Below are 20526 nucleotides of genomic sequence, written 5' to 3' on the forward strand. Positions count from 1 at the left end.
ACTGTTGAATTTTCCAATACTCTACTCATTAAAACTCTCATTGAAACCTATTTAGGAGACCTCTAGGTCATCCTGATTAGCAGAAAAGGAAAATTGTTGCAATTAGCATTTGGTTGATGTCTCACCAGTAACATGAAAAACACAGTGCATTGAAAATGGTGTACCAAGACATCTAGGAATGATTCAGGATGAACCATTGACCAAAACCAGTTAAAAATTAATATTTTTGTGATCAAGAAATCTATTTGGTGACCATAAAATCCCTTGTTAGTGTAATGCAGTGGGATAATTAATCATCAGTTTTCAACATTAGGGGTCAGTCAGGAAGTAATTAAAGGTCCCTCTTTCTAAGGAGGAGAACATACTCTAAAAAGTCAGAGAGCTAATGGATGATGGGCCAGTTTCAAGGAGCACTGTCTGTACTGTGAAGGCCAGGTTAGGAGTGGGTGTTACTTTAATTAGGATTTGGGATGTTAAGAATGGTCTGTGTTGCACCAGTAAATGGGAATTAATGCTCAGGATCATAATCCCAATAAGATTTGCATTACATTTTGACATAATGGAGAACACTGACATTTCAATTAAGCCATCTCCCTTCAATTACTCTGTAACTCCGTAGCAGAGGCATTAACCTTTGAGAGGAACCTGTCACATTTGTCTTGGCATTGAAATTATCTGACATTGACAGCATCATCTTTGCTTTCCCTGGAACTAATGTTTCCCAGTTCCACGCAGTGCCCTTTCATCTTTAGATCATGAGTATAAATGCAGAAAGGGCAGCTGTGACCAAAAGCTGAGTCCTCTCTAATGCTGGTGAATGACCCGTGGTGAAATAAGGTGGAGGGTCTTTGTCAAGAGTCTGAGATGATATCCAGTGGCCAGGTGCCATCTCACAAAGGTCTTCCCAAAAGCTGCTGCTTTGTTGGCAGCCTGAGGACTACCAAGTCGAACGGACATCCTTGTAGGTGATCACTGGAGTCAATGTGAAGACTGTCTGCAGACTCTGTGGTTGGAGAACTTAGTTTCTGCATGGAAAAAATAGGTGTGCCTGAAAAGTCCAGACTTCCCAATGTAGGTTCTCTGTCCCCTTCTACTTAACTGTACAAATTATTCATAATGTTACCTGTATCGATGTTAACTACCCACAGGCTATATAGTGGAACATGTGTGAAGTATTTGCAGGATCAGAGTATTCGTGGAAGAGATCAGAAGTCCAGAGAATGTCTTATTTTATCCTAAAGCCACGAGGGTGTCCCTTTATATTTAGGATCTCAAAACACAATATTTTTGCCTTCACCTCTAAGTTTCTTTTTTTTTTTTTTAATTATATGTTTTACAGGAACTCTTATCGATACCTTTGGGGACTATAAATATATGTTCATTAAATGTGGAGCTGTGATGGTCCTGGCAGGAACCTTCCTGTTCATCATGAATTATTATAATTATCGTATGCTTGCCAAGGAGGAGAAGGAAAGAAAGGTAAAAGAGGATCCAAAAGAGGATCCTGTAAGGACAGAAAATGAAGGCAGAAATAACTGGAACAAAGAAACTGCACAGGATGGGCCTGAGCTGGAACCTTTGAGAGAGGAACAAGAAGGACTAAAGAAGGAAGTGAATGGCACAAATGAAGTTTAAACCTGTTCTCATGGGCTGAACGGGAAATTGCTTCTGGGTTGCTTAAGTGGACACCAGCTGTGAAATGACACTAGGGTTTTAAATTTTGCTCTGTGCTCTGCCATGTGCATCCTTTTCTTTGTTGTAGGAGAAGACTAGAACAGAAACAAGTCTAGTTTCTTATAAAGTGCTGGGACACAGTGCAGTATCCATTTGCATACCAAAGGTCCTGCAACATTTTTCTTTAGGTATTTCCCGTTTCCTAGAGGGGCTGAGTAAGGGTGTAACTGACACCCCCCCCTTTTATTCCCTGTACTACAGATTTACTCAGTGAAAAGGTCAATGGCCATCAGAGTCCTTCCAGCAGCCGGAACGGGCTTTGCATTGAGTACTGTGGTGGCTGGATCTTCTTGACATACAGTCAAAACTCTTTGAGTCTCTTCGACTGCAGTGTCAGAATTATCCCAGGGATTTGGTGCTGCCTTCCACTGGCAACTGCACTGTGACTTGCACCTCTATCTCATGGAAATGTAAAATAGACCTTACATTCATCTTAAATACAGCATGAGACTGCTGCTTCAACAGAACAAGGGTAGTACATGCCAGTGTGCGAGGTGGCAGCAAGGCAGCCTGTCCTTGTAGCTGGAGCATGCTAGGAAAGAACTAACTTGGGGTGGCTCATCATGGCTTGACCAGAGACCTTCTCAGGGACCTCTGCATTTACCAAAATGCCTTGAGAAAGGTGACATTATGCAGGGGGCCAGCACAAGGCTGACATGGTACAGGAGTCCTTCCTCCAGGTCCTCTGTGCAGGGCAGAAATGCAGTCTTAAAGGGTTTAAATTTTGATCTACATTGGAACAGTGCAAATTCTTTTAAAATTTTCCCTAGAAGGTTACAAAGTCCTGATTATCCAATATCTGAGTGCCTTACCATTTTTAGCATGCTTTTTCTTTACACTACCCCTGTGAGGCAGTAAGTGTTCTTACTAATCATTAATTGTACAAATGAAGAACTGAAGCACAGAGGAGCTATGAGTATCATTGCATCAGTGAATAAAGCTTAGGCATGCCAGAGCTGAAATGGGATCCACTGCTGTGAGTTAGGTGCCTGAAAGCCCTGCTGAGCACAGGTATCCCCCTGCTAGAAAATAGGAAATACCACGGATAGTCACGCATCAAACCACAGCCCTCTCTGCAGTGCAGCCTGGTTAATTTGTGCTTCGTACTACTCAGGATTAATGATGTTAAACACTGTCTTAGAGCTGTGACCTTGTGCCATATTTTTTTATTGTGGTTAAGTTGCATCCATCCTGGAGGGAATCCAAACACAGCTGCCTCCCCCTTGTTTGGGCCGGGTTAGGCACCGCCCTGTTGCTAGCACTTCAATACCTGGTGGCCTCATGCCATCCTGTTGCATGAAATAAAGTTTCCCAGGTCAGTGATGCAGAGCTGGATCTAAGGTCACGTAGGAGGCTCTCATCCAGTGGTGATAATTTTGAACTGGAAAGACCTGGACTCTGACACCAAGCACTGATGTATTTTATAATAAGCAGCTGTTGCCCAAGAGCCATGGATGCTGAGCATGGCATCATGTAGTTGAATCATCAGCCTTTTGTGGATTTAGCTCCAAGTGACTAGATAAAAACAAGGACTCTTCAGGCAGATCACCCAAATCCAAGGGTAACACCAGTCCAAAGGCTAGGTATCCTTTTTCTTCTTTTCTTCAATGGTACCCTTATGTGATCAGATAGTATTTTTTCATGACTTTGTCACTGAAGAACTGTGTTTAATTATCACTTGTGTACCCACTATGAAGAATGTCTTGAACAAATACTTTCATATATATACTATATGCTTAAATTTAGATCACTTATATCTTCTTGTACAAAACCTTTTCTGTGAAGCCTTTTGTTCCACTAAAGAATAATGGTCTTTGGCCATTGAATTCAGTAGGACTTAAATTTTATCCTTATGTAGTATTTTATATTTTCTCTGAAAAACAAAATCTATACCATATACTTAGGCCTTGTTGTGTTTTTAATACTCTTTATTTCTGTCAAATATACCTATGGTATTTCAGTAAAAAAGGCATTGATAGAAGGTCCTGAACATTTTCCAATATGCCTTCTAAAAGCTTTCATATACTTAATAAAACTTTTAAAAAAAATGAAATGAGTTTACATTTGCCTGCTGTGATCTGTAGGGTAACGCTGCCTTTCTATTCAGTAAGGAGTTTATCCTCACACGGTTTCTAGCCTGGCTCCATGTACATGGTAATACAGCTCTTGGTCGTAGCCTCTTATTCCAGGAGCACCACTGGGAGCATCTTGCCACAGTTTCTTTGACTTTTTCAGTGATCTGGGCCAGCCTGACTCACACCTCCAGTTCTGTGGGCCCATGAATCTGAAAGCAGCTGAGAATGATGTGGCAAGGATCTGACAAGACAATTTTCATACCTTCCCACCAGGTTGCATCAATTAATTTTATGACCAATGACCCAGATCCCCAGCTGTCCTTACTGCAGGAGCTGATGCTAAGGCTTTTTGTCTAGCAGAAACCCAAAGCAAGCCTTTTAGATCATTAAATTTTGTTAATACAGGTAACATTTTCAATAAAAGGGCTTTCTGTTCAGCTGTCTCTGAAAATCCTCTGGAAAAGAGACACCTTTGTTAACCTGTCCCTGAGGGCAAAAAGTGCTACATTGGATAAGTAGTTCTTTACGGCTTCAGAAGTCTTCTAACATTAAGTAGCCACTTCATTTAACCTACTCAACCTCCTGTCATAGAACCATATACTGTCTTTAAGATTATGGTACTATTTCTATCACGTAGGAAGCCAGAGTGTTTAAATACAAATTTGGCAATTATGGCTGGTTTTCAGTGGCGGGTGGTCTGCCTCTTCCTTGTTACCCTGCCTCCTGCCCCCCACCATAGGTTCAGACATTTCACTAATCAATGCAGCAAAACAATGCCAAATAACTGTACTTCTAAGCATGTAAGTAGTCCTAGAAATACTTCGCTGAGTCAAATCCCATGAAGTCAACACCTTGCAGACTCAAGCTGTAATCCAGGCTTGGAAAACTCTCAAACTTTCCTAACAACATTTTAAGTTATTAAAAATGACTGGTGCAAAATGAAATATCCATTAGAAAAAGCTCTTGTGAAAGAGTAGAAGCTGCCTGTGCATCTAATTTAGGTATTTGTGTGGCAGATTGAACAAAATATTCATATTTACGTGCATGCTTAAGTCTGGAAATCACCTGTGTAGCAAAGTCAAGAGATGTGAGTGTTGTACCATAAACATATGTACTAGGCACATGGGGCATATCTGGGATATCAGACGTGCAAGGATGATTGCTAACACTTTCATTGGGGTGCCATTATTAGACATCTTTTATATTTCATTATCTTGTGATCTTGTTAGAAACAATAGCCCATTGTTTCCAAGGTTGCTTGAACTTCTACAGAGCCTGATTTTGATGCTGAACCATCACTCCCAACAACCGTAACAGAAGCCAACAGGCAGGAACACAGCACTCCCTGCAGCCGTGTTCTGCTAGTGAGGCACGAGTGGTGTTTCGGGGGAGCTGTGACAAGTACCATTCATTGGGTTTAGATTTATCCCACACACTCATTTCTTATTTATAATTCCCCTCAATTTTTCCTTCCCTATATTTAGCTTTCCAAATGTAAAGGCATAGAGGAGGAATTAAAGTATTTTAATGCTTACTCTGAAGTGGCAAAATTTGTACATCTTCCTAGCTCCCTTTTTAACAGAATGATAAAGCAGTGACTGTGCCACGTGGTGGAATGTCACGCTACTAGAAGGGGACATTTTCTGCCAACACACATTGTGCCAGGTGCTGCTTTGCCACACATAGCCTTGTCTTGGCCTGGAAAAGGAGTAACTTGGACTGCCTTGGAGTAAGGCTGATGAGCAAGGCTGGGGGACACAGCTCTGCAAGGTCAGCTGTAGATTTGAGCTCATCACAAAGAAGAGCTTTGGTGCTTTTTATTTTATACTGTTAATGAAAACCTTCAGTGGGGTGATGGCCAAGAGGACACCAGTACCCAGCACTTAAGGAACAGAGTGTAAAAACCAGGCTGTCTTGCGCAGTGAGCGCAGGAGGCTGCAGTTTTCAGTCTCGCAACCATCACTGGTGTGTCTTTATGCTGCTCTGGGCAGTCCTTCACATTCAGCACACAGAGGAGCTCATGGCTGCGAAGAGGAAGGATGTTCACCAGCAATATGTGGAGCAATAGAACACAATATAATTGTCCTCCTTTTAATTAAAAGGATAAACCATGTCCAGAAAGTACAAAACTCATGAGGAGACCAGAGAAGTCTGGAACCACGAATGAGAAGTAACTTGGTAGTAACTGTGTTAAAAACAAGCAAGCAAACAAAAAAAATGAAGTGCCAACCTATATGTTTGAAATTTGCAATCATTTTAGACAACACAAGAGATTATTCAAAAGGACAGTTCCTGTGGCAGTTGACGCCAAATTTATTTGGCTGCGTTCAGAAAACGCCTAGTAGACAATACAGGCGCATTCAGATTGCATTGAGGAATGAATTTAAAAGACGACTTTCGTGCCCTCTGCAGTGACAGTGACATTGACTATAAAATAGTACTATTTAGACTTATCAGAACCATGTGAGGGTGTTTTGATGAGTGACATTCATAACTGTCAGCAAAGCTTCCCATAATGGCAGTGCAGCTCAGAAACGAAGACTTGATTTGCCATCTGCTTTGGCACTCACTAAAGTATTGCTATGCTTTTGTTTGTGTTTGGAGAGAGGCTCATTTACATTCTGACACCAAAAAAATGAACATATAGAGGTAAATGGGATCTTCTATGTCACCACGGTCAAGACCCTGCTATCAGAGGTAATGGCATCACATAATTCCCTTTTAAAAAATGTACAACCCCTTGTCCTGCAGACCCAAGCACCTGTCAAGGTGTGACCCTGCTGTGACATTTGTGCCTGCAACTTCAACGTGTCTGCAGAGGCTGAACCTCCACATATTCGACAGCGCAGGTTTCTGGGGGCTTAGACAAGCGCAAGCCTACATGGTGTAGGATACCCAAGCTCTTAGCCCATCAATCAAGCAGAGAGGATATTTATGCAAGGGAAAAATTATATGTCCCCTCCCTCCAAAACAGCATACATTTGGATGATATTTAAAAATAATCTTTCTTTTTTAAATATTTATTTGTTTATATGTTACTGCTTTCTGAAACATACTCTACGTCTCTTCAACTTTAGTATTACTGATTAATTTGGACTGAAAATGCTTCACTTTCTTTTCTCTTTTTAAACCATCTTATTCAGACACACTACCTTTGCATTGCATTTGGCTGTCATAAGTTTCTATACTTTTTAAAAGCATGTTTTCCCCTATTCCAACACTACAAAGTCATTAAAGAGTTGTAGGTCATATTTTAGTCAGAAATTCAAGATGCAATTTTGCTGGACAGCCTAAGAAACCTGTTACAGTGCAAAACAGAGAGGGAAAGCCTCAGAGGAGCAACACCATATCTCTTGCAGCAGGGACTGGGCAATTCATGGACAGTCTAGCACAGACACTGAGGTTTGTACCCTCCAAATATAACAGTCCCTCCCAGTGTTCAAAAAAATGCATTTACATTTTGGTTTCTCTGAATTCATAGATAACTCAGTGAGAGATATTTGGCCATAACTGTCCACGGCTGTCCCAGTCAGCTATCTTTTGTAAACTGAACACTGCAAAGGACCCTCTCTTCAGAGACTGCATGTCCAGCACTGCAGAAACTGCTTCTCTGCAAAGGCTTGTTAAAATCACACCAGAAGCTGGCATTTAGCTGAATTAGTGTTTCCCAGCCAATGCTGTGGGACAGGCTAGAGGCAGTCCCAGGAGGCCAGCATAGAGTTTAAAGCCTTTTGATGAACACAGCTCTGTTTTATGTCTTTCCCCTTAAGGCATACATGTCCAGCAGATTTTAGGAGGGATAAGAATGATATATATCTATTGCTACAAAGGTAGCTAAGAGGTATCTTATGATGGAAAGGATGGGGATGTCCTCAATGCACTCACAGGTCAGGGTCCTGCACTATGCCCCTAGGAGCCAAAGTCTGAATTCAAACTAACCATCTGATAGTCCTTAATGGTGCAAACACCTCAGCTGGCACTGCCCATCACACCATGATCATCTCTGAATGGTCCATTTTCCACTACCAGCTCCCCAGCCCATGAATTTGTAATTTGTCGTACCAGACTAAATGCATGGGAAAAGAAACACAGAGAAACACGGGCTTCCCTTAGGCTCTCCAGAGTTTTTAGACTTCTGTCTGCTCAGTGCAAAGGTGTCCCAACAAAATGTGTCACATGAAGTTCCCACCTTCTACGCTTTTCTGATCAAATCCATTGGCTTCTGAGGAGGGGAAGATACCCATTCACTGAAGATGTCAGCTTTAATGTCTAACTCTGACTAAGCTCAGACACCTTGGATTCCTTATGTATCCTGGATTCCCTTTGATGTGCAAAGCAAGGTCGTTCAGCGCCTGCTGCTAGTGACAGATGAACTGGTACAACTGAAATGAAATAGGGACAAGCACTTCCCTTGTACTACAGGGCTTGGCATTCCCTTCCTGGATAGATGAGATTTTTAAGTAGTTTTTAATCAGTATGTAATCAGCCCCGGCCATTAGTTATGCCATCTGATCAGAAAACATAAATCCAGAGAGAGATCCTTAGGACGTCTAGGAGGATCCATGCATTATTAAGTGAAAAAACCACAGACTCTACCTATCACCCATTAATACTATGTACAATAAGTGCTTGTTGAGCAAACTTGCCAAGCCTAATTATTCTCCCAGCAGACTACGGGGCTTGTTTGGCACTTCTACAAGTCTAATGGAAACCACAGCAGGCCTGCTCCTGCAGAGGCAGTGTGGGGAAGAAAATCTCTCTGACGTGCTTCAGACTTCCGAGATAGTCCCTACCTCGTGTGCACATGCATGCATGCACGTCCCAGCCTTGCTCCAACAGATCGGAGGGAAAATCCACAAGCTAAAGCCTTGCACAGAGGGGCTGCATTCCCCAGCGATGTCAGGATTGATGTGTTAAAAGACTGTGAGTAACTCAAATCTGGTGGAAAGAGAGATCCTCAAAGCCAGGTGCCAGTCACAATGTGAAGCGAGAAGGGAGCTCCCTTCAGCGCTGACTCCGACCCCAGACCACAGCCGGGGACTGAGGAGGCAGCAGAACTTGTTCTCCATGGCTGGGCTCTCCTTTCCACTCTTCCAGGCAGGACAACCCACATAATAAAGTTTATTCACAGCTCAAGATCTTGGACATGATGTGTGATGATTCATATTTCTTATTTCTTTGGACTTTTTTTTTTTTTTTGATATCTCTTAGTATTACTCCCAAAAGTCAGCTTAACCCTGAAATTGTGAGTATTTATGTGGAAAGATTTTTTGAGCACATGTGCTTCTTCATGGGATGTGTTCTCCAGAAAGTCTGTCAAAAGTTTGTTGGACAACAGCGCTTGTGGCTTGATACAAGGTAGATGAATGAGTTCTCATACCTCATCCAAGAAGTTAATAAAGACTGTGCTGATTAACTAAGACCAGAAGTAAAATGTCTCTGCAGCTCAAAGGGTGGGCTACAGCCACGTGGGGCTTCTCCTGCATGGAGTGCAAACTTGTCATCTGTATTATGATATTTAAACAGAGGTCTACAAGGAGGAACCATCACCTCTCTGAAGATGAGCCTCCATTTGGAGACCTCAGTCAATGGATTCGTTTACAAAATCCCAAATATCCAGAAGGCTGGTGTCCTTCTCACTAAACCCAATGTTTTGGAAAACTATCTAACTGTTTGGGTTTATCTTTTTCTTTTTGATAGCAAACCATTGCCAAACTATTTTTTAAAAAAAAAACAAAACAAAACAAAACAAAACAAAAAACCACCAAACCAAAAATGTGAGTGCAGTGGCTAGAAATATATTGAATTAATTTACCCACTTGGTATTTGTCCTCTGACTTACCTGTTACAGATCTCCTTCAAAATACAGTATTGTATAATACATTCCAGTATGAAACATGAGGGACAATAATATCATGATTTCAGCTTTCAGTCAAAGATAGTAATTATACACTATATAAATAGAAGTGCCATGAAGCAGCTTTGTAATTACAGTGTAACTAATCTGTAGCTAGTGTACTTGTATTCTGAAGTGCATCTGAAGTTAGCAATTAGGGCCAGTACATGATGAAACACTAGCAATATACTTACCTTCACACTGTGTATTATTTTTCACTCGTATCTATCATGAACCTAGATATTTTCCAGGGATTAATGATAGGCTGTGAAAAGTTGATAGCCTGAAGTTCAGCAGAGAGCCATTAAACTGGCCTGGTCATTAATCCCTAGAAAATACCCTGCACCAAGGTTGTTATAAGGTGAATATGGAAAATAACTTTCCACTCATGTTGACTTTTGCCTTGGCAGTTATGTCTTTGACTGTGTATAGAAACAACACCCCAAATGCAGGTGACTCCCTCTCCCTTGTATTTGGATGTACTTGGTGTTAAGATGATGAATCCTCCCTAAGCTCATCTTTGTACATCACTGAGGGCTGCCAGTAGAAGACCCTGAATAGAGAGCTTGTATTCCAGCAAGTCTGTCTTAGCCACAGTTGTTTGGCAGTGTTTGGAGGCTAATTTTAGATTGAACCTCCATTTTCTAAAATGTGTAATTCCAGCTTCTCTGAGCTGAGAAACAACACTGGCAGCTGAGTAAAAATATCCATTACCTGGGGAATATGTAAAAACACTGTTTCATCAGTCATCCTGCTCACACAACTCCCTCTCAGAACTGAGGGTGGTAATGAAAGTAATTTAACATACATCTATAATTAATTTACTACATTCTTCCTGCTGATGGCAATCTTCTTACCTAGAAAAGTTCATGAAATTGATCTTAATGCATAAAAATAGAGATGGAAAGGTGTTAAAGGCAGCTGAATGTGGTTTACTTCTAAGCATGTAAGCAGTTAAGCACTGTTTGGAGAAATGTTTTGGGGCTGATTTAGCAGGAGCCATTACCTGTGAGAAATGACGGCGAGCACACAAGCTGAGCAGGGCTTTCCCCTCGACACATGCAGTTTGCGAGCACTGATGAGAACAGCAGGCCTTTGCTCCTGGAGGTGCTTCTGTTTTGCATAATGTGAACAGAAATGCGAGTGTAGGTTCAAAGAGGCTTTGGAGAAGGGGACAAAGCTGCCGGACTGCTAGAGGTAGCACCAGGGACACAAACTGCTCCAGCTCATGGCTGTTACTCCAGTGCCATTTTAAGCCATGAGCCCAGGCCCCCGGCATCCAGTTGGAAGGACAACTCTGGCCAATGTTCAGAACATCCAGATGTGCAGATGTGTCCTGGGCACTCTGTGCACTGCTCACACACTTACCTGTGCATACACTGCATGCAGAGTACAGATGCCATATGCACATGACAGTCCTATCCATATGTGTGCAGGCTGTTTCTAGGGCTTCCTAGTGGCTTAAAAGCATCCTGGGGTTGCTCAGACATCACTGGGTCCTTGTCTACCAGCCATTATCATTTCACCAGCTGTGGCTTTTCTGTACATCCATGAGCCCCACACTCAGTGCCTCTAATGCTCCTAGAGCAGCAGAGCACCACTTGGGACCGTTGGGCTGACAGAAACCCATACACTTATCTACAGACCATGATCTGCACTTCCCATAGGCCTACTTTAAAATGCAGTCATGACGTTATGACATTAATATGAACTGGAAAAACCTAGAAAAGCAGAAGCCCATAGCAAAAACTACTTCAGTGCTCTTGTAGCAGCTATGTAAGTATGCATATAAATAAGTAAGAAGGCTTTTAAGTGCATCTTCCATCACTATGACCTCCAAATGAGGGAGCACAGTAGCCTTACATGGATGGGAGTCAGAGGAGGAAGAGCCACCATTCCCTTTGGTGCCCCCTTCAAGGTGGAACACAGCCTGTCCTGCCTGCACTGCAAGGGGGAAGGAAACCCTGCACAGGAAATATCAGTCCCTCTATGGAAGACCCCCAAACAGCATAGAAGCAGGGCAATTCTTTCATCCCCTACACCTTCCTGTGCAGCAGAGCTCACCAAATGGGCACTTGGCCTCTGTAGCCAGGACTGCTTGTTGCAAGCGTAGCCGAACGAGGCGGCATTTTTCTACAGGCTGCTTCCTCCAAGTGCAAAGCTGCTGACTGGTTTCTCCTTAACGCCAGAAAGAGCAGGATGTGTCAGGCCCGTGCTGCCAGAGAGAGAGGCATGAATCAGCCTAAGGATCCATACAGACAGCAGCGGGTTGCTGCAGGACTTTTATTGCCCGTTGGCTGTCACGCAGCTCCTCATCACAAGGCAACAAATGCTTTTAGTGCTGCCTGCCAGAGCCGTGAGAGGGACAGCCAGCCACAAAATGTAAAAAATGGCTCTGAAGCCATTCAGGGTTGGCTTTGAAGTGCTGGGGCATGAGCCCTGAGTACCTGCTTTTCAGTGTCCCCACAGCAGGAGTCTGGGAAAATGTCCACCCTATTAAAACCCTAACTGGTCTCCAAGGAACTACAGTTAAGGTGCCCAAACTGGGGAGCTTCCTCTGCACAGGTTTCTGCTTCCAGTTTATACTGGCATGAGCATATTAACCATGCCCTCCTGAAGAGCCTCCAGAGGCTCCTGCCCAGCCCTGACCAACTCATGGCATGAACTACTATGTTGTGTAAGACCTGGACACCTTCTTCCCTTTAACATCAAAGTGATGTTAAGACCAAAAATGCCCTGTAGTAAATACTTTCATTATAGACACTAAGGAAATTTCAGGACACTGGCATCACATGGAAAGACTGGGACCTGCCCTGGCTCAAGGATGGATGGGACTTACCATCCCTCTCTTGAGGAGCAAGGTCTCTTTCTTCCCATAAACACTTGTCACATAGTGAAGCTGCAGGGGACAGCCCTGCTTTTGCCAAAAATGAAAGATTTCATCAAGAGGCAGAAAAAAAAAAGAGATTCCCTGGGCTGAAAGCACAATCTGAGGTGTATAGCTCTATCTCCAGCCAAAATATGGGCATTGACTATGGCAGCACAGCGCAAGCCACTATCCCTGGCCAAGCTCCACTACTGAGCGAGAGCTGCCCTAAGCCATGCTAATTACCAAGATTTTCAAACGTGAGGAATATCAGAGGGATTGTACTCACCTAAGAAAGAGGATCTTAGTGGTGCAGTTGGTGGGAGGAGAATGAGACCAGTGTTGGACACTAAAACCACAAAAACAAACCTGCCCTTTCTGTAAATTCCCATATCGCTCAGCTTGGCTCCTTCCCACTACATTACAGTTATGTGCTGATTAGGTGTTTCTGTCTTTCCCTGAAGTTGTTGTGGCTTTGGTGATAATATTATTAGCTGTTGTTGTGAGAAGCCCAGCTGGGGAATAGATCACGGGGTGTTAGCTGCTGTATGGGCAGAATGAAAACCGCTCAGAATGAGAAGGATGTGATAGGCAAAGCACCCTTGAATGAACTGTGCTAGATCAATTTGAAGTATTCTTAATCATATCTTCTTTAATTAAGGAAAGGTAATATTTTATCTGGAAAAAAAAATACCCAGTTTCAATGGACAGTGATGGATGAAATAATTTTCTGAAGTTTGTAGGCTTTTGTCTCTAGACTTATGCAATGTTCATCAGCAAATGTTATTAAGCAATGACTGCTAATGGAACATACAGAAATATACAGCCCTGCTGTGTGTTTTATCAGCTAATAAAAGAAAGCCCATAGATTAAGGATGCGTGAGCGTATAACAATCACATAAGTGATGCTCTGAATGTGTGGTTTCTGCTTCAGTGACTTGTCAGCATTATGTAGAACACAAATACATACAGTGACTGAAAAAACAATAGTATTGTCACTATTAGTCTTGCAGCTTGAGAACAAATTAGTGGGTTTAGGTGGTACAGCACAATCCAGGGGGACATGACTTGCCTGACAAACCCAATATTATATAGCTCTTCAAAGTACATAGTGCTCATCATTTTTGCCTGTTTTGAAATGTGTTTTGGATTTCTTCTTTCCTCTTGGTTCCTATGAGTGGTGGCTAAAAGACGTCTGATTTTCCCAATTGCCCTTTCAGAGACTCTGAGAAACCAGAATACGTGAACAAGGCACTAATCGACTCGTGCACATTTGAGCAAGAACTGCTTTGCTGGCTGGATGACGGCATGAGTGTGTGCTTTGCTTAGTGAGGAGTTGCATTTTCCTATTGGAGAGGAACCATCCTTTTTTCTTCCAAAGAAATAATGTCTTTTTTTTTCTTTTTATTAATAGCACTGCAAATATTATGCATGAAAGGCCATCACTTTTTCTTTTTTTTTGTTAGAACAAGGAAGAAAACTATTTCAAACAAATGAAAAATACTTTGCATCTGGTTTTACCTCTCCTTTTCCCACCTTTTCTCCCTTCATCAATCATAGGAGGAACAAGATTGGATACCACTGAGAAAGTAAAAACAAACCAAGTATTCCACAGAGAATAAACCAGAAACAATTGCTTTGAACAAGAATCTAAAAAATTCTAGAAATATGTAAAATGAACGTTTTCCTTTTTTATCTAAACAGTTCTCGACAAGAAACCCAGTACGGGAGAAAGAGCTCTGCTCCACGAGACCCATGGTAGCGCTGCTACAAAAACGGCTTCTTAGCGAGAGAAAATACATTCTAGCGTGCTATTTAAAGGTGAAAAAAAAAAAAATCTGGGCAAATTTTCCCTGCTCTGACTTGCAGTGCTGGGAGTGAGACCCCCGCAAGATACCCCTCACCTCCAAAAAGCAGAAGGTGTGGGAGCATTTAAGCAGCAGCCGCCGGCAGCTGCTGTGCCCGCAGCCGCTAGAGATCAGCCTTGCCCTGCTCTTGGGCGCCGCACTAAAAACCCTTTGGTTGCCTTTGGCTTGCTCAGTCCCCGCCCGACCTTTGGCTTTTTACATCCGACTTTTTTTTTTTTTTTTTTTTTTTTCCTTTGGAATGTACATGCCCTTTCCAATGCGTTTTCAGCTTCCCCTGTGCTTTTCCCCATCACTTTCAACTTCGGTGTCATTAATTAGCCGACAGCATGACAGATACATTTTCTCGCAGAGAAATTCTGTGCATTTCTCTGCAGCAGAAATGCACAACGCCCTCTCTTTCCCCTTGCTGTTTGCTTTGTTTTAGCTGTTTTTTTTCTACTATACTCTGTTATAAACTTTTAGAGCTCTGTTCCCCACCTCTCCTCCCCCCTTGACTCCTATCTGCTGTCAGATGACTCTGTTAGTGCTATGACTGACATTTTCCTTTCTTAGATACATGCAAATCTGGGAGGGGAGATAAAAACAGACAAAGGAAAAGGATATTTTGCTTTTCTACAAGGGTACTCCCATCCCTACCCTCTGCCTGCTCTGAGACTCGAGGCAGCAGGCAGCATGACAAGCCCAGCACTACCCTATATGCTCAGGCAGGGCTGGTGGACATCCAGCCTCCATCCAGCCCTGCACCCACACCAATCCACTTACACGCTGGGGATACTGGGGGCAGCAATATCACACTGTTCAATAACCAGTGTGCAGTGGTCCTCCATAAGGAGCAGCTCAGCAGGTGCTTTCCCTGGAGCAGAGCTCTTCCAGCTCCTGCTTAGTGCCACGCTCACTCCTAATGCTGCAATTAAGCTCATAGTTTTTCTGTTTCAGATATTTCAGAACTTCTCTGATCATCTCTCATTTTGCACCTTGAAAATAAATTGAACACGATGTGCTGACATAACCAGGCATGACAAATTGTCACATGGATATCAGAAGCACATGGAATACAAAAGGATGCAAAATGCCAGGAACTGGGCTTCAACTTCATTTATGTTATAGGACCTCAGTCATAACTTTGTCTCAGGCACCCTCAGGATTTATCCCAGTGCTTTACCAGATAGCTGGGATCATCTTCCTAATGAAGAGCACCAGAGCTAATGAGCATGCCTGTGTGTGCACATATTTATGTTCATATGTGAATCTCACACGATATGTCTATGTTTTGGGTGCGTGCCTCCCTACTAGAGTAAAATAGTTAACCTACAGTAAATATTTTTAGTTAACTACAGTCTCTTCTGGAACAAGGTATAGCAGTTCTCATTCCGCCACAGTGCAAAAACCTACCTATCGGTTGGCTTAAACTGACAAGGCTGCTCTGCTGATTCTCCAGCTAAAATGAACAAACTGAAAATGAAAGCTAAAATGAATGATGTGACTGTGTGGTGCGCTGAGGACGGGTGTGGGCTCAGCCTCCTCCTCCTCTGAGCTGGCCAGATGTGGCAGCCCCCGAGGAACGTGCCCGCCTGAGGTTACTGGTGCTCTGGAAACACACCTGAATGGATAAATTTGAAAGCCACTCTCTTCAGGTGCTGGGAACTTTCCTCCTCCAGCTCATCTCTGAGAAACAAATTCAAAAAGCACAGGAAGATGGGACAAAATTAGTTTATGAATTATGCAGAATTTTAATGCTCACAGTTTTCTAGAGCTGGCAGTTAGTGTATATGGAATCAAATGTCTCTTTTCACATTAGAAGGACAGTTATCAGCCAACCAGAAATTCAGATTCTGACACCTGTATCTACCTCAATCTTGAAAGCCTAAAGTGCTAATATCCACACGTTAGACTTGTGATGAGCAGGAAGGCTCTTTGAAAAGCCAAAAGTGACAGCATGTGTCTGCTGGGTGATGGAAACCAGACAAAAAGAGGAGCCAGCCATTCTGGAGGATCCACATGCCACTAACCCAAAGTGATCCCTGCAAACTGGATGGAAGCTTGAGAGTCAGAGACAGACCGGGAAGAGAGAAATCTGAGAGAAAAGGGACTAGTGCAAGAAATGTCAGTCCAAAATAACCTTCATGGCTACCCAGACTAAGAGCTTTTTTCTGCTTTCACACATGGTATGTAGGCACATGTTATTCTTATGCATTCATTGTCACCAAACCCCTTATGTCTGCAGGGGACAAGAATGGGTCCAGCATTATGATATCCATTCCTGTATGGACACAGTACAGAGGGTTTTAAAAGAAACATGGCAATATCTGAGAACCTAATCTCTTTCAAATAGAGAAAATAACCAGGAAACACTGGAGCGAGTCCCAAAAGAGATGTCACTGCATTTAATGTGTATTTATGCAGCTATTTAGAGGCAAACGAGAAGCAGTGATTACGTATAGAATAAAATGGAACAACAAATTGAGATTGTTTTAGCTTCCGCTCTATCTGATTAGCCAGGAAGAACAACAGACTGATACGCTCTGAACAAACAAAAATACGCTAAACCTAAATGCTCTGGTCCTTGGGGGATTAATTTTTATTTACTGCATGAAACAAAGAGGGAGAACAAAAGAGATTTTTTTTGAATCAGCTGGGAGGCTTGTCAGCCCAGGCTGAGCTGGTCCTTCTGCGCACCTGAAGTTCATGGGACTTCTCGGTGCCACTTCTCTGCTCTTCAGTGGAGAAGTAGTCCTCAGTTTATTGTAGCACCAGAAATGGCAGCTTTGCAAGCCAGCCCTGGCAATTGGTGGGAATAGTGGCATGGGAAAGGGCTGCAGCACAAGGTATTCCTCTCCTAAACACATTTAACAGCAGAATATTAAGTTAAATAGCTGAACCCGATGCGTCAGGGTCCCCTGGCTCAGATGTCTGCTCAGTGCTGTGAGATGCGAGCCAGATGCTGAGAGAATGAAAACCCATTACCTGGCTATAGCCAGACAGAATGGAAAGTGGTGATTTACGGGGAGAGCCAGCGATCTTTCCGAACCCTGAGAACACCTATCAGGAACGGTGAATCCCTGAGACGGCTGGCATGATCAGGACACAAGGTGTAACTGGGGAGACTTCCAGGAGGCAGGTTTTAAGAAGGAAGCAAACTGTAATTGGGCACGAGCTCCTTGCTAGATCTATAACATGACATCTCAGAAAGACCAGCGTTACTAACCCGTAGCTTTGCTCTTGTACACCCTTGACAGGTGCACAAAAAGGATGTGCTTGGGTTGAACAGGAGCTGCTGGATGAGCTCTTTGGAGTTGCATGATTTCATTCATCTACCTTTAGCACATACCATGGGACCACAAATTGCTAATGAACATCATTGCTCAGTGCACCACGTGATGTTATGTATTACCAAAGCTTAGGTACTACATTGCAAGGGCAACATGTCTCAGATAAGCAACAGAGAGCCTGGAATAACTAGTTCAGTGGTAAAGGTGAATGTTTAGTAGCTTTTTCATGCAGCAAATAATATTCTACACCAACAGAGTCCTCATGACCTAAGAAATAAGTAACACTACTGAAGCAGGCAATAAGACTGCACAGAACAAGCATTTTGTGTACATGCAGCCATCGAGCAAAACTTTCATACAACTGGGAAGGTCAAGCTAAATCTTGTTTACCCTCTGTTCTCTCGTAGGACCATGCTGGTGTGGGCACCCGTCAGGGTGAAATGCAATACAGCAGCAAGACATTCAATTAATTCATCACTGCCGGCCATCGGAGCCCTGCTCCCTCTGTGCTCTGTGGGGAGATGGTGGTGCTGTGCATGAGATAGGAAGCCTGAATATACCACAAAAGCTGCAAAACAACTGAAATATGGCTTTAATAAATGATAGATTTTGTTCTCTCTAATCAAAATACAGGACACTAAGTACTTCACTCCATTAACCTATCCATGTCGTCTCAAATGTTTTAATAATATTCTTTCAGTTTCTCAGTTATGTTTTATGAGGAATGAAAAAGTGAGGCTTCCCCACAAAACATGTTGTGCTATAAAAACCATTACAGATGTACTTAAGAAACAGTCAAATAGACACACTGACGCAGAATAGGAAGAACTGTTCCTACTTAGAGTCAACGGTATGATTTTCAACTTGCAAAAAGATCCTGTTAAATATAAAGAAAGGTCAGCAGCATAATTCTTTGTTCCTTTCCTCAAAAAGGGACTATTCATCAGAAAAAAAGTCTATGGTTTCTGCAAACACACTTTAGCAAATTTCTAAATGAAGAATGGCAATAGTTTTACAAAGCCTGGCATGGAAAAGGTCATTCGTGGAAAGGAGAGCCAGTAATGCAAAACCTGAGTGAAACAGAAGCGACTTAATAGAATATGTCAGAAAGGACTGTTCAGCTGTGATAATAACGAGGCTTCTGCATTTTATTATTTTTTAGCCTATTTTCCCAAGCAAGTGAGGTTCACACGATCATACTCCATGTACCTCTATGTGTCTATGTCTGTTCTCCCCGAATAATTTTTGAATCCATGTGGCTATCTGCACCAAATTTGAAGGGGAACAGCAGTTTCAAAGGCAACTGAGATCCTCTGGCTGTCATGAAAACAGGTGCTGCTATCCTCACTGGTGGGAAGGCTGCAGCCAGACCTCATCCTCACTCAGCCATGGAAGAGTCCACAAAGGGAAAGATGTTATCAGCAACACAAACCCAGGAAAATGTTCACCTGGAGTCTTCCCCTTTCCTGGCTACCAGAAAATCAAATGACAGAGTACAAAACTGTAAGAAGTCAGCTTTTATTAGTCCCACTGCTGAAGGAACTACTCATTTAAAATTCAACTTTTCTGAGCCAGTTTTGTAAGGAGAAATCTTTTTACTTCTGACTTTTACACACAGATCTCAAGGCCATTGCAATAATCTGTTAGGCTGCTCACTGCTGAAAGCCAGATAGGCAGAGGACACAGCAGGAGAGGTACAGGCTGTGAAACTTTTTCCTGTAACTCGTGGAGCCCAAGGAGGTGTTTCACCCCTTGAGCTCAGAGGGGAGACCAGCCCTAGGGAGAGCTGCAGTCCCTCCTCTACCATGAATTTAGGAACCCAGGGTGCCCCCATGTGACTGTCCCCATGATGCCTTCAGAAGAACTACCTCTATCCAAAAGGTCCCTGAAAGATTTTGAGCTAGAATCTTAATCTCCGTAATGGGGCAAACCTTTGGTGGAGCCAAGGGAAATCCTATGATTTACTAAGCTGGGATCAGCATAATGAGTCTCTTCTAGGCTCAAGGACCCAGGCAACTCTCTCTTGGCAGCACAAGGTCTTGGCCTTCATTGGGCATGTGTTAGTCTTTAGACAGGTATGGGAACCTGATTTTGTATGGAGGAAGGATGCTCTAACTTGTGGCTTTGGATAGGTCTGTTCAGTTCTCCCTTAAACATGTCACTTAGTGCCCAAGCTTCTTAGCAGATGAACATTTGTATCTCACTTTTATCTGCACTGACTTTATTGAAGCTACTCTGCCATTACAGTCAAGCCCTGTGATCACTCAGCTTTCCACCACTTAATGCAATTCAATATGCAGGGCAAGTTCAAAGCACAGCTGGGGATGCACGTCTCCTTCTCAGCAGGTGTGACTGTGAGAGTTTACAGAGGAGAGGTCTTGGCCTCTCTCACCCTCCCTCTGACTATCCCTTCTTCATTTCACACTTCACAAGTGCATAAAGTGCCCTTCTCAGCTGATAGCTGAGGGTCTTCACTGTGTGACCCTACATTTCCCTGTGCCAACAGGCTTTGGGGTGCATGAGAGTTGAATGCTAACATTCAAGTAAAGCAAAGCCTCTCCCTAAAGAGCCTCTCTCTCCATTCCCCAGGTCCCAATCTGACATGTAGGGGTAAACTCATGAAAGACTGAGATATTTAAAGACAATACCACAAAGCAGAGACAAAATAGGTAGGCCAAAGACCTCAAGCAATTCCAGCCATACAACAGTATAAATCCCAGAGCCAGGTATGGGAAAGCAAGCCTGGCCTGTCCGGAGAGTCCCTACTTCCAGACCCTTTCTACAGGGTGTTGCATTACCCCATACAAAAGTTCCCATC

At 43.0% G+C, this 20526-nt stretch overlaps 1 protein-coding gene across 2 annotated transcripts in view; it reads left to right on the forward strand.

Moving 5' to 3' along the window:
* Positions 1–18357, forward strand: part of LOC141928119 (monocarboxylate transporter 2-like) — a 54757-nt gene extending 36400 nt beyond the window's left edge. The window contains exons 5-6 of one of the 2 annotated variants that reach the window (XM_074835805.1): positions 1340–1479; positions 18116–18357. In XM_074835805.1, coding sequence (XP_074691906.1) covers positions 1340–1479; positions 18116–18178 — 203 coding nt within the window. In that variant the 3' untranslated portion in view covers positions 18179–18357. Of the gene's footprint in view, positions 1–1339; positions 3796–18115 lie in introns of those variants that run through there. The other variant, XM_074835804.1, reaches the window with a different exon arrangement.
* Positions 18358–20526: the final 2169 nt, after the last annotated feature.

Source organism: Strix aluco, chromosome 11, assembly GCF_031877795.1.
Source record: "Strix aluco isolate bStrAlu1 chromosome 11, bStrAlu1.hap1, whole genome shotgun sequence".
In the NCBI taxonomy this organism is placed as follows: Eukaryota; Metazoa; Chordata; class Aves; order Strigiformes; family Strigidae; genus Strix; species Strix aluco.